General features: G+C 48.6%; 1 protein-coding gene across 7 annotated transcripts in view; it reads right to left on the bottom strand.

The window, feature by feature from the left end:
• The window catches only part of PPP6R3 (protein phosphatase 6 regulatory subunit 3), a 243,426-nt gene that overhangs the window by 85,540 nt on the left and 132,846 nt on the right, over nucleotides 1–25,040 (bottom strand). For 3 of the 7 annotated variants that reach the window (XM_075325289.1, XM_075325291.1, XM_075325290.1), the window contains 4 exons: nucleotides 24,723–24,808; nucleotides 23,223–23,309; nucleotides 3,065–3,162; nucleotides 1,609–1,663 (listed from right to left, as the gene is read on the bottom strand). In XM_075325289.1, the coding sequence (XP_075181404.1) occupies nucleotides 1,609–1,663; nucleotides 3,065–3,162; nucleotides 23,223–23,309; nucleotides 24,723–24,808 (326 nt within the window). The remainder of the gene's footprint in view (nucleotides 1–1,608; nucleotides 1,664–3,064; nucleotides 3,163–23,222; nucleotides 23,310–24,722; nucleotides 24,809–25,040) is intronic. The other 4 variants (XM_075325295.1, XM_075325292.1, XM_075325293.1 and 1 more) reach the window with 2 other exon arrangements.

Below are 25,040 nucleotides of genomic sequence, written 5' to 3'. Positions count from 1 at the left end.
ACCAGCTTTACGAGAAAGCTTTGCTGGACGAGCAAAATCCTCACCGCACAAACTTCCGGTTCCGTACATCCACCTCGCTCTGACCCGCTCTTGCAGTCCACACAAACACACACAAGCACGCACATACAGTATTATGCTCACCTTACCTTCCGTTCCACCGCCGGTCTCATGGTTCTTGTAGTTCCCGGGTACATCGCGACGTCCTCGCGGTGAACTACAAGTACCATGAGGCTGGCAGTGGAACGGAAGGCAAGGTGATCATATAATATGTGTACCTTCCGTTTCATCGCCGGCCTCCTGGGTCCTGTAGTTCACCGCTCCGCTCCAGGCTGTGCATTGGCATCCATAGGAACGAAGCAGAAACTTCCGATCACCGCTACTCAAAGGCAGCGCGCTGGCCAATGAGAGGCTAGCGGCTCTGCCTTTGACGTCAGCGCTCTGGCTGCGGAAGTTCCTCACTCATCATTACGGTAACCCGATACACAGCCCGGCCCTGTACCAGAGAATAGCAAGTCCTAGGAGACCGGCGATGGAACGGAAGGTAAGGTGAGCATATATGTGCATGTGTGCTTGTGTAGGTGTGTATGTTTGTATGTTTTTGTGTGCGTTTGTGCATGTGTGGAATGATAGAATAGGGGACCAGGAAGGGACATTTAACACGTTGTTGAACGAATTGTCTGCATTGCAATGATTTCCTATGGGAAATCTTGCTTTGCTGAACGAGTAACTTGGTTAACAAGCACACTGCCAGAACGGATTGTTCTCGATAAGCAAGGTTCCACTGTATTATGAACTGAACATCATGAATATCGCAAGCTATGATTTGACTTTTTATGCAGAATTTTTGACAAAAATCTGTCGTACATATTTTGGTCCTGTAAGGAACTTGACCTTCTTTGGAGGGACATCAAAAATTTAATTTTAAGACTTACGAAACTAAATATCAGATTAACCCCTCAGTTAGTCCTTTTCTCAATAGGTTTGGATCAAGTCCCAGTCAAATTCAGACATATAATTTGCCACATCTTGTTAACAATCAAACTAGCCATCGCTTCAAAATAGAAACAAACTCAAGTGCCTTCCATAAATGATATAGATAGTGTGTCTTTGCATAACACGTACGAATATAACTTCGCATTAAGAGGAAAACAAATAGGAAAATATAACATACGATGGAAACCCTGGACTGATATCTTCACGAGTCCATTGCAACTAAAAAAAATCTAGAATGATTGTTCTCTTTTCTCAGGTAATTAAGCATGGGAAAAATATTTAGTAAAACTTAGTAAATTGTTTTAAAATGTGATGTAAACTGTTCATTCCTTTCCCCTTACTGCCCCCCCCCCTTTCCCACCTCCAAACTCTTTCCCAGGTTTTCCCAATAGTTAACTTTCCTTAACTTTACTCCCCCCCCCCTCCGTAAATGTTGGTTCATAAACTTTGAAAATCAAATAAAAACACTTTATACACAGAATTTTTGTCAAAGATCATTTCTTTGGTGTCAACGGCAGATAAGTTACATACAGTAGACTCAGACATGACAAAAAGCAACATCCACAAAGCATACATCAGCAATGAGCAGATGGTAACATTACAGCCTTGACTTACGCTTTCATTTGCGTTAAGAGAGAAGTTTATGTCCGAGACACGGTCAAATGAAACACTGTAAACAGAAAAGAGATATATGCACAAAATAGGATATGTAAAAACATTCAAAATATTGGTTGTGGAGGGGGTCAATATGGGCGCTATATTAGCAACACTGCTGCTCTGTCCAATCATTCATGGAGTTCCCAGTTTGCAGGGATTTTCTAGAAATCGGATTTTTCCAACAAGCTAGGTTAAAATAAGCCACAAAATGAGCAGTGACTCCCCCTCTGCTGCCCTAGCAATACCGCTCCATCATCCTACTGGTATTTCTGATGTCATACCACAGTGTACACTGAGGACACCGCTGTGCGCTGCTGCAGTGGTCATATGCGCTGCTGCAGTGGTGTCACTGTTGCAGCACGGGGATGGGGCGAATAAACATACTCCAATACACTTCTTTCAGTGTCATGTACAAACTTTGGCACTGAAGTGCTCATTTATGTGCAGACTTTGTGGAATATTCGAGATTAAAAAGGTGGTATCGCCTTTGAAAGACAATTCACATTTTAAAAGGGAATCTCATCAAATGTGTGCTGTACACACACACACACACACACAATCTGAGGGTCCAGAGTGGCTTCTCATCACTGCTTCAATCTCAGCGACTGGCTGCAGTGGTAGTGTCAAAGTCAGCACTGAAGCCAATGAAAGACTGAACAGCGATAGTAAAAAAGGTGACTAAAAGCTCAATTTTACCTACCTGATTCTTTGGAGCAATATTCTTGGAAAGAGTGCAAACCCCTTTAAGAAGATGCCAATTCCACCCATATTGTGGCACCAAACAGAGCTTTCCCTTTAAAACGTGCCATTTTATGGAGCAATATATACGCAGATTAGAATTTGGATGGTGTGTTCATTGTTTTGCATGAAGCACAATAAGATTTATAAACCCCTTTTAGATAAATGGGATCTGCGTAAATTTCTGCAATAACGTCTGTGGCAGTCCAGAGGATTATGTAGTGTTGGATGCACAATCTTGAAGTGCAGCAGTCACAGTGGAGCAGAGGCCTAGGACGGTGTGGTAAGAGCAGTTTCCAAACACAAACAGACATTCATTGGTTTAGAGAAGACTGAGGTTTCACGGAAAATGCATATGAAACTGACAATCCATGAGATCTCTTACTGTATCACACATACCTAAGCAATACCCAGCACCAACACAGTCATAGAAACTGATGGCAAGGAAAGCACAATAGGACATGATTTAAGGAAAGCACAACCATTAGTTTGGTTAACCGCTGTGCAGATTGTGTTTAGCAGCATTAAGCTAAGTGTTCAGGACCTTTTAATCAATTTACCAAACATTGATTAGTATTTGAAACCAGTGCAAAAGCAAGAAAAAGGCCAGAGAGAGGATAATAAAATCACCAGACCCCTCCCAAAACCGGACGGTAAAAATCAGAGTCATACTCACTTCCCAATGTCATCTTGGTCAGCAAACTTCTCATCATTGAAGCCAAACTGGTCAATAAAATTGGACGTCATTTGTTGCATCTGATAATCAGAAAAGGCCTGGCAAACCCAGGACCAACAACAGTGGTATAACATATATTCTAGACTGCTCCTCAAACAAGATGTTCATTAGGTCGTCCCTTTACACATGGCAAATATACACAATATTCTAAGAATGGAGTTTAATGCAAGCAACAGGGAGGGTGATCCCTACAAATATTAGAGGATATGTGCTGCAGAGTGGTACAACTACAGAGTAATGTCACATGTGGTGTACCTGCCATGTAATGACTAATGCTTTCACCACATCATCCAATGATGCCCCCCCGGGACATTACATATTAGTGTCTAATTTGTGGTATATCACAAAGGTGGACACAGAAATGGGGCCCAGCCATGATAATGGGCTGTGAGGAGATGCTGGCAGTGAGACATAACATCTCTAGAAACTAGAGACTAAAGAGAAAAAAAATAAAAATATTCAAAAATATTATATTATTTTAGCCTTTAAAAAGTGATTGCATCATCCTGCCAGAATTTATTTGATTTGGTTACACTGAAAAAGATGCTGAAAATGCAGCATCATTTGTTTTTGGCCTGACACTTCCAAATACTGTACCTAGTAAAAGTATGTGGCTGCCAAAGATGTATGGATTTCCAGGCAGAAGTTTTACATCCCCATCGGCTGCAGCTAGGTTAAAATGATACTGAGGTTACTCACCCTCCCCAGGTCCAGTGTTCCCTCTCTGCCACTGCTAGTCTTTGACAGGTTGCAGAGTTAAACGTCATGACTAAAGAGAAAGTGGCCGCTGCAGCCAGTCACTAGGCCCAGTGGTTAGGGCACATGAGACTAGCAGCCAAGCCCAGTGATTGGCTGTAGCAGTCACGTGCTATAGTTGTAATACCACCACTGCAGGCTCTCAAAGGACAGAGCAGTGGCAGAAAGGCACGCTGGCCCTGGGAACGGTAAAACCTGAGTACTACTTTAACCCCTTCACCGTCCAGCAATATTCTGTTTTTTCCCTCCTTCTTCCAAGAGTCATAACACTTATCTTTGTTAACATAGCCATATCAGAAAAAACCTAAGTGCCATGAATGTATATTTTATTGTATTATCTTCAATAGGGCAAAAAGGGGGGAGATTTGAATTTTTTTTTATTTTTTTGCACTTTTCAAACCCCCACTTTTTATTGTTTTTACTAGTTCAGTAAGGGGACTTGAAGCGGAGATCATCTGATCGCTTGTGCTGTGCAGAGCAGTGCATCAGCAGAAATCATAGCTTCCTATGAATGCCGGCACACAGCCAGCGTGCACAGAAAGTTCAACATGACTGACAGTGGTCATCGGCTGACCCCGGCTGTCATGACAACCCATCGGCGCCCCAGGATCATGTCACGGGACCGCCGAGGTTAGTAGGAAATCAGGCACGCCCCACCAGCGCATGTTAAATCCTGCTGTTAGAATGACAGCAGGATTTACCAAGTTAACAGGCGCAGGTGGATCTCTGATCCCCCCAGCTGTTAGGAGGCACATGGGGGATAATCAGAACAGCTGACATGTGCAGGGAAAGATGCGGGCTCAGAGAGAGAGCCTGCATGAAAGGGAGGGACACTACCTTAGATGTACCAGTACGTCCAAGGTCATGATGGGGTAACCAAGGGGAAGGCGATTAGGAGGGAAAATGAATACCTGGAAAGTCCACAGACCATCCCAGCAAGAGAATTAAAAGCAAGTGTGTACATACAAGTGAAGATTCCATGATTAACAAAAACACACAACAAAAAACCCAAACATCATTATTGCAATATACACAATCTATATTTTAACATGTTCAACCAGTGGCTACTTCTTAATCACCCAATATATGCCTGTGACCCCTGTAAGAAAAAAAAAAATAAAAATAAAAGGTAAGTGCAACACTCCCTGTGTAATGTACCAGCAAGTACCTTTTGCCTACAGCGTGTATACAGTAATAAAGTAACTCTGGACTCATCACTGCATGTACACACCATGAAAAGGAAAGTTGCTGGTCACTAAATGCCGTGAATGGAGCCTGCTCTACAGGAGGTGTAGTGTACAGCCAACCTCCTGACTTTCCTATGCTGCATTGTGTGTTGTGCACCAATAGCAGACCCAGTTACAATACACAGTAGCAGGAAAAGTTCATGCAATAGTTTTCCTTGTTCTTATTGGACTGTGCACGTTGTAGTTTTGCTGCCTTCAGGCTGAATCTACAAAGGAACACATATGGGAACAGGCCAGATTATCTGCTAATCCTTAGATTCTTTTAAGTATCCCCCTATTACTCCGATGACAGATTTACATCCCCTTGGTACTCTTTTCGCTATTCCAGGTGATACTGAATGAAGCTGCTAACAGTCTTGCAGTATTTCCCAGATGTGCTGAGCACTTTTCTGGCTGCTTTGTCAACACTCTGCGTCGAACGCATCCCAAACCATCTCAATTGGGCTGCTGTTGGGTGACTGTGGAGGTCATGTCATCTGACGTAGCCTCCATCCATCCCCTTTTTCACCACACACCTTACATAGCCTGAGGGTGCATTTTGGGTCGTTGTCCTGTTGTAATACAGGATTCTCCCAATAAACACAAACCAGATGTGAAGTCATTCATTGCAGAATGCTGTGGTGGCCATGCTGGGTAAGTGTGCCTTGAATTAGGAATAAATCACTGACTAGATCAGCAGTAAAGCACCCCCCACAACATTACACCTCCGCCTCTGTGCTCAGAAGGCCCCTCAAAATGCACAAACCAGCCACTCACATTTTCTGCATCTAACAAACATGGATGATACAAAAAACCCATAAATTTTGCATTAGTCCACAGTACCGATTTCCACTGAATTAATGTCCAGACCATGTGTTGCTTGGCCCAAATGTTTTTTTGTGGTTTCCAGTAGTCATCTTTGCAATAATTCGACTAAAACAGTCTCCTCGGCACTGCTGATGTTGAGCGGCATTTGCTACTTGATTTATGATGGCCAATAGCGGATGTGATATTTTGCAGTTTGAAGCTTCTAACCCTGAACTTATCCTCTGCAGCAGCATTAATTCTTCGCCTTTGTCTCCAACAGCAGTCAAAATGGGCATCAATTTCGTCAGAATGATTGTTTTAAAGGACTGCATTGAGCATACCATCAAGGTTCTAGCAATTTCACAGACGGACTTACCTTCATGTATTCAAGTAATGCTGGACTGTCATTTCTTCACTTAGATGAATAGTTCTGGCTATATTCTGGTTTGTGGAATAGAGTTCAGCACTGTCTACCAACAATTCCTGTGCAACACACACCAAACTGTCACAAACACTGAAGGCTCCTGATGAGGCATACTGGTCCATTGGTAGCCATTCTAGGTGATACTAGATGAAGCTGCCAGAGAATACCAAGGGTGGGGGTTTAAAGGATATAGGCCCTGTGCGCACACTGCCTTTTTTGCCGTGGATTTGCTGCGGTTTTTGTTGCATAATTGGTGCAGTTTTTGTTCATAAGCTTCATGCAGTCCTTCCCCAGTAAGTCTATGAGAAATCCAAAATGCTGTGCACACGTGGCGTCTTTTTCTTTACAGGTTTTGCTGCAGAATTACTGCAGCAAAAAGCAGCATGTTACTTTTATACGTTTTTCCCGGTTTTGCCATTGATAATGTTAAAAAACCGCAGGGACAAAACCAGAGGCAAAAACGTGGTAAATCCGCACCAAAGACGCAGCATAACCAGGTAAAAACCACATGTGTTTTTGGTATGCGTTTTTCTGCCAGAAGGTGCATTTTTCGCTGGAGAAAATCCGCAGTGTGCGCACATAGCCTTAAGGATTAAACCATTCTGGTTTGTTTTATGTGCGTTTCTTTACTCCATGTTGCCATATGCGCTCCTTTGTAGATTCAGAGAGAAGGCAGCAAAAGCCACAATGTGCACATTCTAATAAGGAAAACCACTGCATGAACAAGTATCCAAACTTTTGATGGGGACTGATTGACAATGTATATGCATCTTTATATGCACATACCAATTTATGTTAAAAAATGCTTTTAAAAGTTGTTCATTAATTAAAAAAAAGGCAACTCCCCACCCCAAAAAAAAAACAAAACAAAAAACAAACCGTGACATTTGTTTACAAGCCAATTACATTTTTGCAGACCAGTATCGCCCTGGGAGATGAAGAAGTCCTGGCTTCTGGAATGTAATCGGCTCTGAAGTAACCAAACACGAAGAGGAACCCTCTTCCCCCACTATGCATTTCAAGAAGACCTGTCACATGTCAATAAATGAGCTTGTCACCTTGCCAAAATCCCCCTGCCACAGTTTGTTATTTATTGTGTCTCCATGTTGTTCAAATCTACCAGTTTTTCCCTTTTGGCGGACAGTATAGAAATTCCTGGCTTGTGGACCAAGAGGACATGTCCCTGCTTGACAGCATCCGAAACAGGCTAAAGAGATCTGAGACCACACTATTTGGACTGACTTACATCACCAAACTAATTGGACACAAGTGCTATTTGATTTTTTTTTTTTTTTTAATTGAATACCATTGGGACGAGTGCTATCCAATGTGGCAGTGCTGATTTTCCCAGACGGGGTATCAGAACCCCATTAGTGAAACAATCAGATGCACCAGCCTCCTCATCATTTTTGAGAACCAGGACCGTTATTTTATACCATCTTCGGGGCAGTGATGTTATGACTCAAAAATGGCCCAAGTAAATTATCTTTCTGAGAACAATGACCCCGTAGATGTCAATTTCATTATAAACCTATCCTCCCAAATTCTAACTAGGGAGGAGAGGTCCGTACTTAATATAAAAACAATTTTTTTTTCCATTTATTGCAAATATCGGAGTCTCCAAAATTCAGTACTTAATTTTTGGCTGATCTATATTTTTATGCTTATGGTTTAATTTGCTGCTGCCCCCTTCCTCTTGTTTATATTATCTGAAGTTTTGTGTGAAGGTATTTTCCATGCACAGTGAGATACATGGTGTATTTCTAGCTAGCGGTAGCTTTCAGTAGACTATCTTAAATGCTACAGCGCATGCGTGGGTTCCTCTGATTCGGCGGTATGATATATGGCCGTGTCTGACCATCTGAGACCTCTAATGTGCATGCGTGATCGCTGCGTTGCAGGGCCGCATTTTTGCGGCTGCGCAGCTGGCTGTGTCTAGGTGGGTGTATCAGTGCTAACGCGGCATGTCACGGACATACGCTGTAACGTAACCAGGCCACTGCCAATCATTTTGGGGGCGGGTCCGGGCTCCAATGCATTGCATTCCACGGACGGACACAGGAGCTGGATGGCGTCTAATATATACTCCTTACAATATGAAGGATCCTACTTGGCCATTTTGAGGGATGTGATGATTACTTCACTCTAATTTGTAGCTAATATCTGGACTTTGAGGTAAGGTGGATTTTGGGTCTCTCCTATTTGCATCACATGGGATGTGCTCCAAGCCTCACTCTCATCCTTCACTGGACTATAAGGATAGCTGTGGATCTTGTGCATTCAGGTATCGTCCTCAGACATTGGCACAGCTTTCCTCTGGGGATCACTGGACCTGGGACCCCGGACTATTGATTTATGTGTCCTGATGAACCCTGGTAAATTTACAGTTGTGGAGAAACGTGTCAGGACGCTATGAGACTGGTCGCTTCACTACACTCATGAATACGACCTTTAACATAAGTACCCGGAAGTTCATTTGATCCTGGTGTGAGGAAAATCCTGGGATATGAAGAGGAATTATGATTTCCAGTCATAATCGCTCTCATCACTCCATGGTAGCGCCCCCTCCCTTCTTGTTCTCAGATGTCCAACATCTGGGAAGGTGTCACATCCCAGCAACACATCCAATGGCCATCTCCTTTGATATGGAGATTAGATGAGCTGGGAACAGTGGACACAGGATGCCCCCCTGCCGTGACCCTGTAACAAGAGTTTGTATCTCATTATAAGGCTATGGAGGCCACCAGACAGAGCGGCTTCGGTAAAGAAGGGAATTTTGTTACTTACCGTAAATTCCTTTTCTTCTAGCTCCAATTGGGAGACCCAGACGATTGGGTGTATAGCTACTGCCTCCGGAGGCCACACAAAGCATTACACTAAAAAGTGTAAGGCCCCTCCCCTTCTAGCTATACACCCCCCGTGGGATCACGGGCTGCTCAGTTTTAGTGCTAAAGCAAGAAGGAGGAAAGCCAATAACTGGTTTAAACAAATTCAATCGGAAGTAACATCGGAGAACTGAAACCGTTCAACATGAACAACATGTGTACCCGAAAAAACCAAAAATCCCGAAGGAAACAGGGCGGGTGCTGGGTCTCCCAATTGGAGCTAGAAGACAAGGAATTTACGGTAAGTAACAAAATTCCCTTCTTCGGCGCTCCATTGGGAGACCCAGACGATTGGGACGTCCAAAAGCAGTCCCTGGGTGGGTAAAATAATACCTCAAGTTAGTGCTGCAAAACAGCCCTCCCCTACGAGGAGGCAACTGCCGCCTGCAGGACTCTTCTACCTAGGCTGGCGTCCGCCGAAGCGTAGGTATGCGCCTGATAATGTTTGGTGAAAGTGTGCAGGCTCGACCAGGTAGCCGCCTGGCACACCTGTTGAGCCGTAGCCTGGTGTCGTAATGCCCAGGACGCACCCACGGCTCTGGTAGAATGGGCCTTCAGCCCTGATGGAACCGGAAGCCCAGCAGAACGGTAGGCTTCAAGAATTGGTTCCTTGATCCATCGAGCCAGGGTGGATTTGGAAGCCTGCGACCCTTTGCGCTTACCAGCGACAAGGACAAAGAGTGCATCCGAGCGGCGCAGGGGCGCCGTGCGGGAGATGTAGATTCTGAGTGCTCTCACCAGATCTAACAAATGCAAATCCTTCTCATACCGATGAACTGGATGAGGACAAAAGGAAGGTAAGGAGATATCCTGATTGAGATGAAAAGAGGATACCACCTTAGGGAGAAATTCCTGAATCGGGCGCAGCACTACCTTGTCCTGGTGAAACACCAGGAAGGGAGCTTTGGATGACAGCGCTGCTAGCTCAGACACTCTCCGAAGAGACGTGACCGCTACCAGAAAGGCCACTTTCTGTGAGAGTCGAGAAAGTGACACCTCCTTCAGAGGCTCGAAGGGCGGCTTCTGGAGAGCAACCAGTACCCTGTTCAGATCCCATGGATCTAACGGCCGTTTGTACGGAGGGACGATGTGACAAACCCCCTGCAGGAACGTGCGTACCTGAGGAAGTCGTGCTAGACGCTTCTGAAAAAATACTGATAGCGCTGAGACTTGTCCTTTAAGGGAGCCGAGCGCTAAGCCTTTTTCCAAACCAGATTGCAGGAAGGAAAGAAAAGTAGGCAATGCAAATGGCCAGGGGGACACTCCCTGTGCAGAGCACCAGGATAAGAAAATCTTCCACGTTCTGTGATAGATCTTAGCAGACGTGGGCTTCCTAGCCTGTCTCATGGTGGCCACGACCCCTTGAGATAATCCTGAAGACGCTAGGATCCAGGACTCAATGGCCACACAGTCAGGTTCAGGGCCGCAGAATTCAGATGGAAAAAACGGCCCTTGTGACAGTAAGTCTGGCCGGTCTGGTAGCGCCCACGGTTGGCCGACCGTGAGATGCCACAGATCCGGGTACCACGATCTCCTCGGCCAGTCTGGGGCGACGAGTAAGACGCGGCGGCAATCGGACCTGATCTTGCGTAGCACTCTGGGCAAGAGTGCCAGAGGGGGAAACACATAGGGAAGCTGGAACTGCGACCAATCTTGCACCAAGGCGTCTGCCGCCAGAGCTCTTTGATCGCGAGACCTCGCCATGAAGGTCGGGACCTTGTTGTTGTGCCGAGACGCCATTAGGTCGACGTCCGGCACTCCCCAGCGGCGGCAGATTTCCTGAAACACGTCCGGGTGAAGGGACCATTCCCCTTGAACTGCGGATATGTTGGAGGCCGTGGCTTCCACCCACATCAGAATCCGCCGGACTTCCTGGAAGGCTTGCCGACTGCGTGTCCCACCTTGGTGGTTGATGTATGCCACCGCTGTGGAGTTGTCCGACTGAATTCGGATCTGCTTCCCTTCCAGCCAGTGCTGGAAGGCTTGTAGGGCAAGATACACTGCCCTGATTTCCAGAACATTGATCTGAAGGGTGGACTCCTGCTGAGTCCACGTACCTTGAGCCCTGTGGTGGAGAAAAACTGCTCCCCACCCTGACAGGCTCGCGTCTGTCGTGACCACCGCCCAGGATGGGGGTAGGAAGGACCTTCCTTGTGATAATGAGGTGGGAAGAAGCCACAACTGAAGAGAGTCCTTGGCCGTCTGGGAAAGGGAGACTTTCCTGTCCAAGGACGTCGACTTCCTGTCCCATTGGCGGAGAATGTCCCATTGAAGTGGGCGCAGATGAAACTGCGCAAACGGAACTGCCTCCATTGCTGCCACCATCTTCCCTAGGAAGTGCATGAGGCGTCTTAAGGGGTGCGACTGGCCTTGAAGGAGAGACTGCACCCCTGTCTGTAGTGACCGCTGCTTGTCCAGCGGAAGCTTCACTACCGCTGAGAGAGTATGAAACTCCATGCCAAGATATGTTAGTGATTGGGTCGGAGACAGGTTTGACTTTGAAAAGTTGATGATCCACCCGAAGGTCTGGAGAGTCTCCAGCGCAACGTTCAGGCTGTGTTGGCATGCTCCTTGAGAGGGTGCCTTGACAAGTAGATCGTCCAAGTAAGGGATCACCGAGTGTCCCTGAGAGTGCAAGACTGCTACCACTGCTGCCATGACCTTGGTGAAAACCCGTGGGGCTGTCGCCAGACCAAATGGCAGGGCTACGAACTGAAGATGGTCGTCCCCTATCACGAAGCGTAGAAAACGCTGGTGCTCTGGAGCAATCGGCACGTGGAGATAAGCATCTTTGATGTCTATTGATGCTAGAAAATCTCCTTGAGACATCGAGGAAATGACGGAGCGGAGGGATTCCATCCGGAACCGTTTCATTTTCACGTGCTTGTTGAGCAGTTTTAGGTCCAGAACAGGACGGAAAGAGCCGTCCTTTTTTGGTACCACAAACAGATTGGAGTAAAAACCTTGACCATGTTCCTGAGGAGGAACAGGGATCACCACTCCTTCTGCCCTTAGGGAGCACACCGCCTGCAGAAGAGCATCGGCTCGGTCGGGAGGTGGGGAAGTTCTGAAGAATCGAGGCGGAGGACGAGAACTGAACTCTATCCTGTACCCGTGAGACAAAACGTCTCTCACCCACCGGTCCTTGACCTGTGACAGCCAAATGTCGCCAAAGCGGGAGAGCCTGCCACCGACCGAGGATGCGGAGAGAGGAGGCTGAAAGTCATGAGGCAGCCGCCTTGGAAGCGGTTCCTCCGGCTGCTTTCTTTGGGCGTGAGTGAGCCCGCCAGGAATCTGAACTCCTCTGCTCTTTGAGTCCTTTTGGACGAGGAGAATTGGGCCCTGCCCGAGCCACGAAAGGACCGAAACCTCGACTGTCCCCTCCTCTGTTGGGGTTTGCTTGATCTGGGCTGGGGTAAGGAAGAGTCCTTACCCTTGGACTGTTTAATGATTTCAGCCAATTGCTAACCAAACAGTCTGTCTCCAGATAATGGCAAACTGGTTAAGCATTTTTTGGACGCAGAATCTGCTTTCCATTCTTTCAACCACAAGGCTCTGCGTAAAACGACAGAGTTGGCAGACGCCATAGATGTACGGCTCGTAGAGTCCAGGACAGCATTGATAGCGTAAGTCGCAAACGCAGACATTTGCGAGGTTAAGGACGCCACCTGCGGCACTGATGGACGTATGACAGAGTCCACCTGCGCCAGACCAGCTGAAATAGCTTGGAGTGCCCACACGGCTGCGAATGCTGGAGCAAACGACGCGCCAATAGCTTCATAGACAGATTTTAACCAAAGGTCCATCTGCCTGTCAGTGGCATCTTTAAGTGAAGCCCCATCTTCCACTGCAACTATGGATCTAGCCGCAAGCCTGGAGATTGGGGGGTCCACCTTTGGACACTGGGTCCAGCGTTTGACCACGTCAGGGGGAAAAGGATAACGTGTATCCTTAAGACGCTTGGAAAAACGCTTATCTGGATAAGCATGATGTTTCTGGACTGCTTCTCTGAAGTCAGAGTGGTCTAGAAAAGTACTCAATTTACGCTTGGGATATCTGAAATGGAATTTCTCTTGCTGTGCAGCTGCCTCCTCCGCTGGAGGGGCTGGGGGAGAAATATCCAACAGTCTATTGATGGCCGCTATAAGGTCATTCACCATGGCGTCACCATCAGGAGTATCCAGATTGAGAGCGGTCTCAGGATTAGACTCCTGATCATCTACCTCTGTCTCATCATACAGAGAATCCTCTCGCTGAGACCCTGACCAGCGTGATGACGCCGAGGGTCTCTCCCAGCGAGCTCGCTTAGGCTGCCTGGGACTGTCGTCCGAGTCAGAGCCTTCAGCCTGTGATGCGTGGGACCCCCTTGGAGCACGGATTAGTTCCAACTGAGGGGGACCGGGGAACAGTGAATCAACAGTGCCCATGGTCTGAGCGACCGGCCTGGACTGCAAAGATTCTAGAATTTTTGTCATAGTCACAGACATTTTATCAGCAAAAACTGCAAACTCTGTCCCCGTCACCGGGACAGGATTCACAGGCATCTCTGCCTGGGCCACTACTAGCATAGACTCCGGCTGACGAAGTGGCACAGGGACCGAACATTGCACACAATGGGGGTCAGAGGAACCTGCCGGTAGATCAGCCCCACATGCGGTACAAGCAGCATATAAAGCCTGTGCCTTGGCACCCTTGCTTTTTGCGGATGACATGCTGTCGTCTCCTCAGAGCAATATAGGGTATAAAGCCAAGAAGCGACCGTACAGTGCAATATATATAGGTACAGACAAAAGTACACTAAACAACACTGTGGCACTAGTGGGGTCAGCACCTAGGTGCTGCTTACCGCCCGCTTAAGAGCGGGTGTGTGGTCGCCAGAATCCCCTGTCTGGATCTCCCAGGGCTATGTCCGTTCTCTAGCTCAGACTGCATGCAGGAATGGCTGCCGGCGTCCTGTGAAGAGGGGCGGGCCGTGGGCGTGCTGCAGACAAAGAGCGGGAAACTGGCGTCCCACTGTGCCCAGTGAGAGGGCTGGAGTATGTAAATACGACTCCAGCCCTTCGGCGCTGATCATTATACAGCGTCTCGCCCCTTCCCTGACTGACAGGGTTGGGGGCGGGAACGAAACGGAACTAGGCCGCAAACGCCGGGGACTAGATTTATAAGCGCTGCCGTCGTAAAAGCACGGTCAGCGCGAAGTCCCCGGCGCACCACAAGTCACAGCCGCGCCGCAGCCTCTAGGGGCGGCCGGCGCGGTAGTTCCCCACAAATAAACTCACTGCAGCTAAGCTGCAGTGAGTATAGCCCAAGCGCGCAGCGCTACTGTCCCCGGCGCACTAGCACACCCAGCAACGCTGGAGTGTGTCTGTGCCTGTCTGCACGGGGACACAGAGTACCTGAATGTTGCAGGGCCTTGTCCCTGACGGTACCCAGCTCCGTATCCAGCAGGTTCTCCGGGTCTGTGGATGGAGCCCGGCCTCAGAGCCTGGAGGCCGGTAAGATCCCACTTCACCAGAGCCCTTCAGGGGGATGGGGAAGGAAAAACAGCATGTGGGCTCCAGCCTCCGTACCCGCAATGGGTACCTCAACCTTAACAAACACCGCCGACAAAAGTGGGGTGAGAAGGGAGCATGCTGGGGGCCCTAGTATGGGCCCTCTTTTCTTCCATCCGACATAGTCAGCAGCTACTGCTGACTAAACAGTGGAGCTATGCGTGGATGTCTGACCTCCTTCGCACAAAGCTTGAAAACGGAGCAGCCCGTGATCCCACGGGGGGTGTATAGCCAGAAGGGGAGGGGCCTTACACTTTTTAGTGTAATGCTTTGTGTGGCCTCCGGAGGCAGTAGCTATACACCCAATCGTCTGGGTCTCCCAATGGAGCGCCGAAGAAGAAGGGAATTTTGTTACTTACCGTAAATTCCTTTTCTTCTAGCTCTTATTGGGAGACCCAGACGATTGGGTGTATAGCACTGCCTCCGGAGGCCACACAAAGCAATTACACTAAAAAGTGTAAGGCCCCTCCCCTTCTGGCTATACACCCCCAGTGGGATCACTGGCTCACCAGTTTTAGTGCAAAAGCAAGGAGGAAAGCCAATAACTGGTTTAAACAAATTCACTCCGAAGTAACATCGGAGAACTGAAAACCATTCAACATGAACAACATGTGTACCCGCAAACAAACTAAAAATCCCGAAGGACAACAGGGCGGGTGCTGGGTCTCCCAATAAGAGCTAGAAGAAAAGGAATTTACGGTAAGTAACAAAATTCCCTTCTTCGGCGCTCTATTGGGAGACCCAGACGATTGGGACGTCCAAAAGCTGTCCCTGGGTGGGTAAAGAAATACCTCATGTTAGAGCTGCAAGACAGCCCTCCCCTACGGGGAGGCAACTGCCGCCTGCAGGACTTTTCTACCTAGGCTGGCGTCCGCCGAAGCATAGGTATGCACCTGATAATGTTTGGTGAAAGTGTGCAGACTCGACCAGGTAGCTGCCTGGCACACCTGTTGAGCCGTAGCCTGGTGTCGTAATGCCCAGGACGCACCCACGGCTCTGGTAGAATGGGCCTTCAGCCCTGATGGAACCGGAAGCCCAGCAGAACGGTAGGCTTCAAGAATTGGTTCTCTGATCCATCGAGCCAGGGTAGCCTTAGAAGCCTGCGAGCCTTTGCGCTTACCAGCGACAAGGACAAAGAGTGCATCCGAACGGCGCAGGGGCGCCGTGCGGGAAATGTAGATTCTGAGTGCTCTCACCAGATCTAACAAATGTAAGTCCTTCTCATACCGATGAACTGCATGAGGACAAAACGAAGGCAAAGAGATATCCTGATTAAGATGAAAAGAGGATACCACCTTCGGGAGAAACTCCTGAATGGGGCGCAGCACTACCTTGTCCTGGTGGAAGACCAGTAAGGGAGCCTTGGAAGACAGCGCTGCCAGCTCAGACACTCTCCGAAGAGATGTGATCGCTACCAGAAAAGCCACTTTCTGTGATAGTCTAGAAAGTGAAACCTCCCTCAGAGGCTCGGAGGGCGGCTTCTGGAGGGCAACTAGTACCCTGTTCAGATCCCATGGATCTAACGGCCGTTTGTACGGGGGAACGATATGGCAAACCCCCTGTAGGAACGTGCGCACCTTAGAAAGTCGTGCTAGACGCTTCTGAAAAAAGACGGATAGCGCCGAGACTTGTCCTTTAAGGGAGCCGAGCGACAAACCTTTTTCTAACCCAGATTGCAGGAAAGAAAGAAAGGTAGGCAATGCAAATGGCCAGGGAGACACTCCCTGAGCAGAGCACCAGGATCAGAATATCCTCCACGTTCTGTGGTAGATCTTAGCAGACGTGGGCTTCCTAGCCTGTCTCATGGTGGCAACGACCCCTTGGGATAAGCCTGAAGACGCTAGGATCCAGGACTCAATGGCCACACAGTCAGGTTCAGGGCCGCAGAATTCCGATGGAAAAAAGGCCCTTGGGACAGTAAGTCTAGTCGGTCTGGTAGTGCCCACGGATGGCCGACCGTGAGATGCCACAGATCCGGATACCACGCCCTCCTCGGCCAGTCTGGAGCGACGAGTATGACGCGGCTGCAGTCGGATCTGATCTTGCGTAGCCCTCTGGCCAAGAGTGCCAGAGGTGGAAACACATAAGGGAGCCGGAACTGCGACCAATCTTGCACTAGGGCGTCTGCTGCTAGAGCTCTTTGATCGCGAGACCGTGCCATGAAGGTTGGGACCTTGTTGTTGTGCCGGGACGCCATTAGGTCGACGTCCGGCCTTCCCCATCGGCGACAGATTTCCTGAAACACGTCCGGGTGAAGGGACCATTCCCCTGCGTCCATGCCCTGGCGACTGAGGAAGTCTGCCTCCCAGTTTTCTACGCCGGGGATGTGAACCGCGGATATGGTGGAGGCCGTGGCTTCCACCCACATCATAATCCGCCGGACTTCCTGGAAGGCTTGCCGACTGCGTGTCCCCCCTTGGTGATTGATGTATGCCACCGCTGTGGAGTTGTCTGATTGAATTCGGATCTGCTTCCCTTCCAGCCACTGTTGGAAGGCTAGTAGGGCAAGATACACTGCTCTGATTTCCAGAACATTGATCTGAAGGGTGGACTCCTGCTGAGTCCACGTACCCTGAGCCCTGTGGTGGAGAAACACTGCTCCCCACCCTGACAGACTCGCGTCTGTCGTGACCACCGCCCAGGACGGTGGTAGGAAGGATCTTCCCTGTGATAATGAGGTGGAAAGGAGCCACCACTGCAGAGAGTCCTTGGCCGTCTGGGAAAGGGAGACTTTCTTGTCCAGGGATGTTGACTTCCCGTCCCATTGGCGGAGAATGTCCCATTGAAGTGGACGCAGATGAAACTGCGCAAACGGAACCGCCTCTATTGCCGCCACCATCTTCCCGAGGAAGTGCATGAGGCGTCTTAAGGAGTGCGACTGACTTTGAAGGAGAGCCTGCACCCCAGTCTGTAGAGACCGCTGCTTGTCCAGCGGAAGCTTCACTATCGCTGAGAGAGTATGAAACTCCATGCCAAGATACGTTAGTGATTGGGTCGGTGACAGATTTGACTTTGGGAAGTTGATGATCCACCCGAACGCCTGGAGAGTCTCCAGTGCAACATTCAGGCTGAGTTGGCATGCCTCTTGAGAGGGTGCCTTGACCAGTAGATTCCAAGTAAGGGATCACAGAGTGTCCGTGAGAGTGCAAGACTGCTACCACTGCCGCCATGATCTTGGTGAACACCCGAGGGGCTGTCGCCAGACCAAATGGCAGAGCTACGAACTGAAGATGGTCGTCTCCTATCACGAAGCGTAGAAAGCGTTGGTGCTCTGTAGCAATCGGCACGTGGAGATAAGCATCTTTGATGTCTATTGATGCTAGGAAATCTCCTTGAGACATTGAGGCAATGACTGAGCGGAGGGGTTCCATCCGGAACCGCCTGGCGTTCACATGCTTGTTGAGCAGTTTTAGGTTCAGAACAGGACGGAAGGAGCCGTCCTTCTTTGGAACCACAAAGAGATTGGAGTAAAATCCTCGCCCCCGTTCCTGAGGGGGGACAGGGATCACGACTCCTTCTGCTCTTAGAGAGTCCACCGCCTGCAGCAGGGCATCTGCTCGGTTGGGGTGTGGGGAGGTTCTGAAGAACCGAAGTGGAGGTCGAGAACTGAACTCGATTCTGTACCCGCGAGACAAAATGTCTGTTACCCACCGGTCTTTGACCTGTGACAGCCAAATGTCGCAAAAGCGGGAGAGCCTGCCACCGACCGAGATGCGGAGGGAGGAGGCCGAAAGTCATGAGGTAGCCGCTTTGGAAGCGGTTCCTCCATTTGCTTTCCTGGGGCGTGAGTGAGCCCGCCAGGAATCTGATCTCCCTTGTTCTTCCTGAGACCTTTTGGACGAGGAGAATTGGGCCTTGCCCGAGCCTCGAAAGGACCGAAACCTCGACTTCTGTTGAGGTTTACTTGCTCTGGGCTGTGGTAAGGAAGAGTCCTTACCCTTGGACTGTTTTATGATTTCAGCCAATGGCTCACCAAACAGTCTGTCTCGTAGATTCTAAAACAGCATTGATAGCATAGGTCGCAAACGCAGACATTTGCGAAGTTAGGGACGCCACCTGCGGTACTGCTGGATGTATGATAGCATCCACCTGTGCTAAACCAGCTGAAATAGCTTGGAGTGCCCACACGGCCGCGAATGCTGGAGCAAACGACGCGCCGATAGCTTCGTAGACAGATTGCAACCAAAGGTCCATCTGTCTGTCGTTGGCATCTTTAAGTGAAGCGCCATCCTCTACTGCGACTATGGATCTAGCCGCAAGCTTGGAAATTGGGGGATCCACCCTTGGACACTGGGTCCAGCGTTTGGCCACCTCAGAGGGAAAAGGATAACGGGTATCCTTAGAACGTTTAGAGAAACGCTTGTCTGGATGAGCGTCGTGTTTCTGGATCGATTCTCTGAAGTCAGAGTGGTCCAAAAAAGCACTTAATTTACGCTTGGGATACAGGAAATGGAACTTCTCCTGCTGTGCAGCTGCCTCCTCTGCAGAAGGGGCTGGGGGAGAAATATCCAACAGTCTATTAATTGCCGATATAAGGTCATTAACCATGGCGTCACCATCAGGGGCATCCAGATTGAGAGGGGCCTCAGGATTAGAATCCTGATCACCGTCCTCAGTCTCATCACAGAGAGACTCTTCTCGTTGAGACCCTGAGCAGTGTGATGACGTGGAGGGTCTTTCCCAGCGAGCTCGCTTAGGCTGCCTGGGACTGTCATCTGAGTCAGAGACTTCAGCCTGTGATGCTTGAGACCCCCTTGGAGCACGGATTAGTTCCAACTGAGGGGGACCGGAGAGCATAGACACAGCAGTGTCCATGGTCTGAGTAACTGGCCTGGACTGCAAGGTCTCCAGGATTTTTGTCATAGTCACAGACATTTTATCAGCAAAAACTGCAAAGTCTGTCCCCGTCACCGGGGCAGGGTTCACAGGCGTCTCTGCCTGGGCTACCACCACATCAGGCTCTGGCTGACGAAGTGCCACTGGGACTGAACATTGCACACAATGTGAGTCATTGGAGCCTGCCGGTAGATCAGCCCCACATGCAGTACAAACAGTGTACACAGCCTGTGCCTTGGCACCCTTGCGTTTTGCGGGTGACATGTTGCTGCTTCCTCAGAGCAGTACAGGGTGTCCAGCCAAGAAGCGACCTTACAGTGCAACTATATTATATATATATATATATATATATATATATATATATATATATATATATATAATATATATATATATATATATATATATATATATATATATATATATATATATATATATATATATGGTACCAAGAAAAAAGTACACTAATATAACACTGAGGCACTAGTGGGGCCAGCACTAAAGTGCTGCTTACCGCCCGCTTATGAGCGGGTGTGTGGGCGCCGAAATCCCTTTAGTCTGGGTCTCCCAGAGCCTGCTGCCTTTCCCCAGCCAGACCGCATGTGTAATGGCTGCCGGCGTCCTTGTGGAGAGGGGGGGCGGGCCCTGGGCGTATACAGACGAAGAGCGGGAAGCCTGCTTCCCACTGTGCCTAGTGAGAGGGCTGGAGCATGTAAATAAAGCTCCAGCCCTCGGCGCTGCCTATTGAGCAGCGTCTCTCCCCTACCCTGATTGACAGGGTGGGGGCGGGAACGAAGCGGCGCTAGGCCGCAGAAGCCGGGGGCTAAAGTTAGAAGCGCCGCCGCCGTAAAAGCGCGGTCGGCGCAAAGTCCCCGGCGCACCACAAGTCGCAGCTGCGCCGCCGCTCCAGGAGCGGTCGGCGCAGTAGTTCCCAACCTGCAACGTCACTCAGCAAAGCTGCAGTGACCTAACCCCAGCGCACAGCGCTACTGTCCCCGGCGCACTATAACGCTCAGCAAGCCTTGAGAGTGTCCGTGCCTGCCGGGGACACAGAGTACCTGAAAGTTGCAGGGCCTTGTCCCTGAACGGCACTCCCGCTCCAAATCCAGCAGGTTCTCTGGGTCTGTGGATGGAGCCCGGCCCCAGGGCTTGGGGGCCGGCAAGATCCCACTTCCACAGAGCCCTCCAGGGGATGTGGAAGGAAAACAGCATGTGGGCTCCAGCCTCTGTACCAGCAATAGGTACCTCAACCTTACAAGCACCACCGCGGGTGAGAAGGGAGCATGCTGGGGGCCCCATATGGGCCCTCTTTTCTTCCATCCGATATAGCCAGCAGCTACTGCTGACTACAAACAGTGGAGCTATGCGTGGATGTCTGACCTCCTTCGCACAAAGCAGAAAACTGGTGAGCCAGTGATCCCACTGGGGGTGTATAGCCAGAAGGGGAGGGGCCTTACACTTTTTAGTGTAATTGCTTTGTGTGGCCTCCGGAGGCAGTGCTATACACCCAATCGTCTGGGTCTCCCAATAGAGCGCCGAAGAAATATGGTTAATATCTCGTGAACCATATTTCCCATAAATATGGCAAGCATAAAAATGACATCCCCGCATGCGGACGGTGCTGGCCCATATTTTATATGGGAGTAGGACCTTGGGAAATACCCGAAACGTGATATCGGCCGGTGGGAATTTAGCAGACAAGCCATGAGTCCTCTTGTTTTGCAGCTAAATTCATAACGGTCACAATGAGAGCATTGGCGTCCGCCTACGACATTCCCAGGCAAAGTTATGATTAATATTCCTCTGGGAATATTAATCATAACTCAAGGCCGGGGGAGTGGCAGTGCTTCCCTGTGAGGTCACGAAGGTAGGAGGGGACAGGGATCAGATCAGATTGATAACCCCAATTCGGCCATTTCCCACTGTTCTTTCGCCAGGGGTCACGTGTAGGAAACATCTGTGGGAAAGATCCTAGAAACCTGGTCTACAGCGCCCCCCTGTGGCCAGACGCACAAGGTAACTGATTGAACTGTATGCCTGTTTGTAAACCATACTTTATCTGTAACTGTACTCTGACCTATGCACTGTATATATTCTGTAGATTCCTGTAATGTATATATATTGTAGTTTCTAGTGTGCTTTAGGCTGATTAAATTATGTAATTAATCTTGGGCTGTTCTGTTATCTCGATCTTGAATCCCACGTCTGTGTGTTCAGCTAATAGTTACCGCAAGTCGGTTGGTGGCAGCGAGTTTGTGCCAAGGATCATTGTGTGGCGGCCAGTGAGAGGCGAGGAGGTTCTTATATATTCCGTCCGCGGAGGTCGGAGGAATATATACCCTGCTCTCATCGGGGACCCTTCAATCATCGGCACAGGAGAATAGCGGCCTCCTTGCTTATTTTCGGGCAATTCCATAATTGGCCTGACTATAAGAGGGGCGCTAGAGAGCGCGTGACGTGGTCTGTCTGTCGATCGGGAGGTATAAAGGAGGGGTGTGACTCCCGCTTGTTACCCCCCGATCGTGACATTGGTGGCCAGCACGGGGGATTTCTGAGTGACCCCCCCGGTGGTTCGTGACACCTGGTGATAGGTGTTAGACTGAGCAGGGTCTTTATAGGGTTGCTCTAGGGCTTCCCGATGGTGAATGGGGGTGCCAAAACAGTTAGGGTGTCATACCACCAAATTGATAGGGACTTCTAGGGCCTATTATGGTCAGCTGTCGAGGTTAATAGGATGCCGTTAGTATATTTACTGGCTTGAGCTCTATCTATATCTCTTGCAGGTCGTGAACATATTAGGCATCTACCTTTTACAGATTGATGTGTTTATTAGTGTTTATTAGGTTATCTGCATGCACTTAGAAGAACCGGCCAGTATTTAGTACCTCACTAATGGTTTGTTATTAGCACACAGATTTCTGCTGTATGAGTACTTCTATATGAGTGATTTCCTGTATGCCTTCTTTTTTTGCAACGTCCCTACCTATCAACGTACTCTGATTAGTCATCTAATTCACTTGTGTGTGTTATGGGCTTAATCTTTTAAATATTTATTTAAAAGTTTTTTTTAACAAGGTTTTTCTTTTTGGAGGAATATAATATTCATGATATAATATAATGCATATATCAGAATCTGATCACACTAAACTGAAACTTGCATCAAAATCTGATCGGAAAGTCATTAACATAATTGACCCCATTTTCTCGTATGAGAGAATCTATGGTTGTGTGACCCTAGTCCAAGTATATTTTCCTCCACGTTTGCAAGTCACATCGAGCACAGATTTCGCTGTTCAACCAGTTTCAGATGCTACAGAGCAGTGATTAGACAGAGTTATACACAGGGGGAGGACTACATGCCCACCCAGAAGAAAAAAAGAAAAAAAACTCTTCTGACGTACTCTCTTGTAAGCCAGAAATTGGCATACTGGTTGCCAAAATTAAAAACAGACATTTCTGCAATGGAGGGTCGAGGTGAAACCTGAAGAACAGAGGCAGATTCCAGGGAGGATCGGGATTTCGGCACAGGAAAATCATTTTTTTGTACATGGAACAGAACCTCCTAAAAGTGGAAGGCAGTGTAAGCTATTCATGAAGCATAACATCTGTGCTAACCTGCTGTATGGAAGAATCTTGTGAGAATCCTGGATCTTTAAACTCTATTTCATCATCACTAGAGGAGTGGATGTGTCGCGTTGTCACCTGAGAACAAAAAACAAAGACATGAGCGTGTATAACACCTACGAGTTTTGAAATTTGTTTTCCCGAAATGTTAACTTTTTTGTGCCAAATTTAACCCCTTCGTGACATCCGCCGTACATGTATGGTGCTACAGGAAGTGCATGCTTGCAAACTGACGTACATGAACAGTGTTATGATTGAGATGGCTCACATGCGGCGCCTGCAAGGTCATCAGCGGGTGTCAGTATTGTGTAATAAAAGACACCATGCTCAAAGATCAGTGGTAGCATCAATCACCGGCGTTAGTTCCCTGGCCAGTCGCCCCCATTAGCATGTTAGTACTCCCCTGTGGGTGTGTTATGCTAATGAATTTGCAGCATCACAGGATGATCTCACTCACCTCTAAGCCGCCACCGTGTCAGACTGGGGATTTCGGCTCAGTGCGCATGACTCCGGAGTTTGGGTCATGTGCATGATGAAGCTGGGTGTATGCGTCCTGGCTTCAAACTGAAGTAGTGCGCATAACTGGAACTCCAGGGTCATGTGCACGGAGCCAAAATCCCCTGGACGCGATGGCGGCGGAGAGGAGAGTCAGATCAGCCTGTGACGCTGCACATTCATTAGCATGTTAGTACACCCACAGGGGAGTACTAACATGCGACTGGCCAGGGAACTAACGCCCAGGGGACTAGTCACCTCGCTCATTAGCATATGGTAAAAGATCCTTAGAAATAGAGCTCTTTAGAAAAAGTATTTCTAAGGATCTTTTACCATATGCTAATGAGCGAGGTGACAAGTCCCCTGGGCGTTAGTTCCCTGGCCAGTTGCATGTTAGTACTCCCCTGTGGGTGTACTAACATGCTAATGAATGTGCAGCGTCACAGGATGATCTGACTCGCCTCTCCGCCGCCATCGCGTCCAGGGGATTTTGGCTCCGTGCACATGACCCTGGAGTTCCAGTTATGCGCACTACTTCAGTTTGAAGCCAGGACGCATACACCCAGCTTCATCATGCACATGACCCAAACTCCGGAGTCATGCGCACTGAGCCGAAATCCCCAGTCTGACACGGTGGCGGCTTAGAGGTGAGTGAGATCATCCTGTGATGCTGCAAATTCATTAGCATGTTAGTACACCCACAGGGGAGTACTAACATGCGACTGGCCAGGGAACTAACGCCCAGGGGACTAGTCACCTCGCTCATTAGCATATGGTAAACGATCCTTAGAAATACTTTTTCTAAAGAGCTCTATCTATGCTACTGTACACAGGGTAGTTAGGCAGGGATTAGCAATATGCATCCAGAACTGCTCGTGGTTCTGGGTGCATATTGGACCCGACAGGTTCCCTTTAATGAATTGGGACCTTCGCGTGCAGATTTGCTTTTGGGCTTCATGCGAATCAGAGAAAATAGAGAGAATTGCAGAAACCTACTAGATCTACTGTGTTCCTTTTGTTTATTTCCCCTAAGGAACTCGTGCAGAAAGTCTCCCATTTTTCCTGAGCTTCAGTTGGCAATTCTGTAAGGGAGGAGGAAGAGAAGCAAGTGACTTATACTACATAAATAACAATAGTCATGTTAAAGGGGTTGTCTCAAGTTCAGAAATGGGTAAAATGGCAAAGAGCTAGAAAATGCAATAAAAAACCTTTGCTCAAATGTTCCTCTTATTAAAACTTGTATGTATTCTCAAGAATAGAGGGATTTTTAATCTTACAGCATACAGCTCACTACCCTAAGTTACCAGCTACCCT

The sequence above is a fragment of the Anomaloglossus baeobatrachus genome, chromosome 10, assembly GCF_048569485.1.
Source record: "Anomaloglossus baeobatrachus isolate aAnoBae1 chromosome 10, aAnoBae1.hap1, whole genome shotgun sequence".
NCBI lineage: Eukaryota > Metazoa > Chordata > Amphibia > Anura > Aromobatidae > Anomaloglossus > Anomaloglossus baeobatrachus.
Note: the sequence above shows the minus strand (reverse complement) of the source record. Positions and strands in the feature narration are given on the sequence as shown.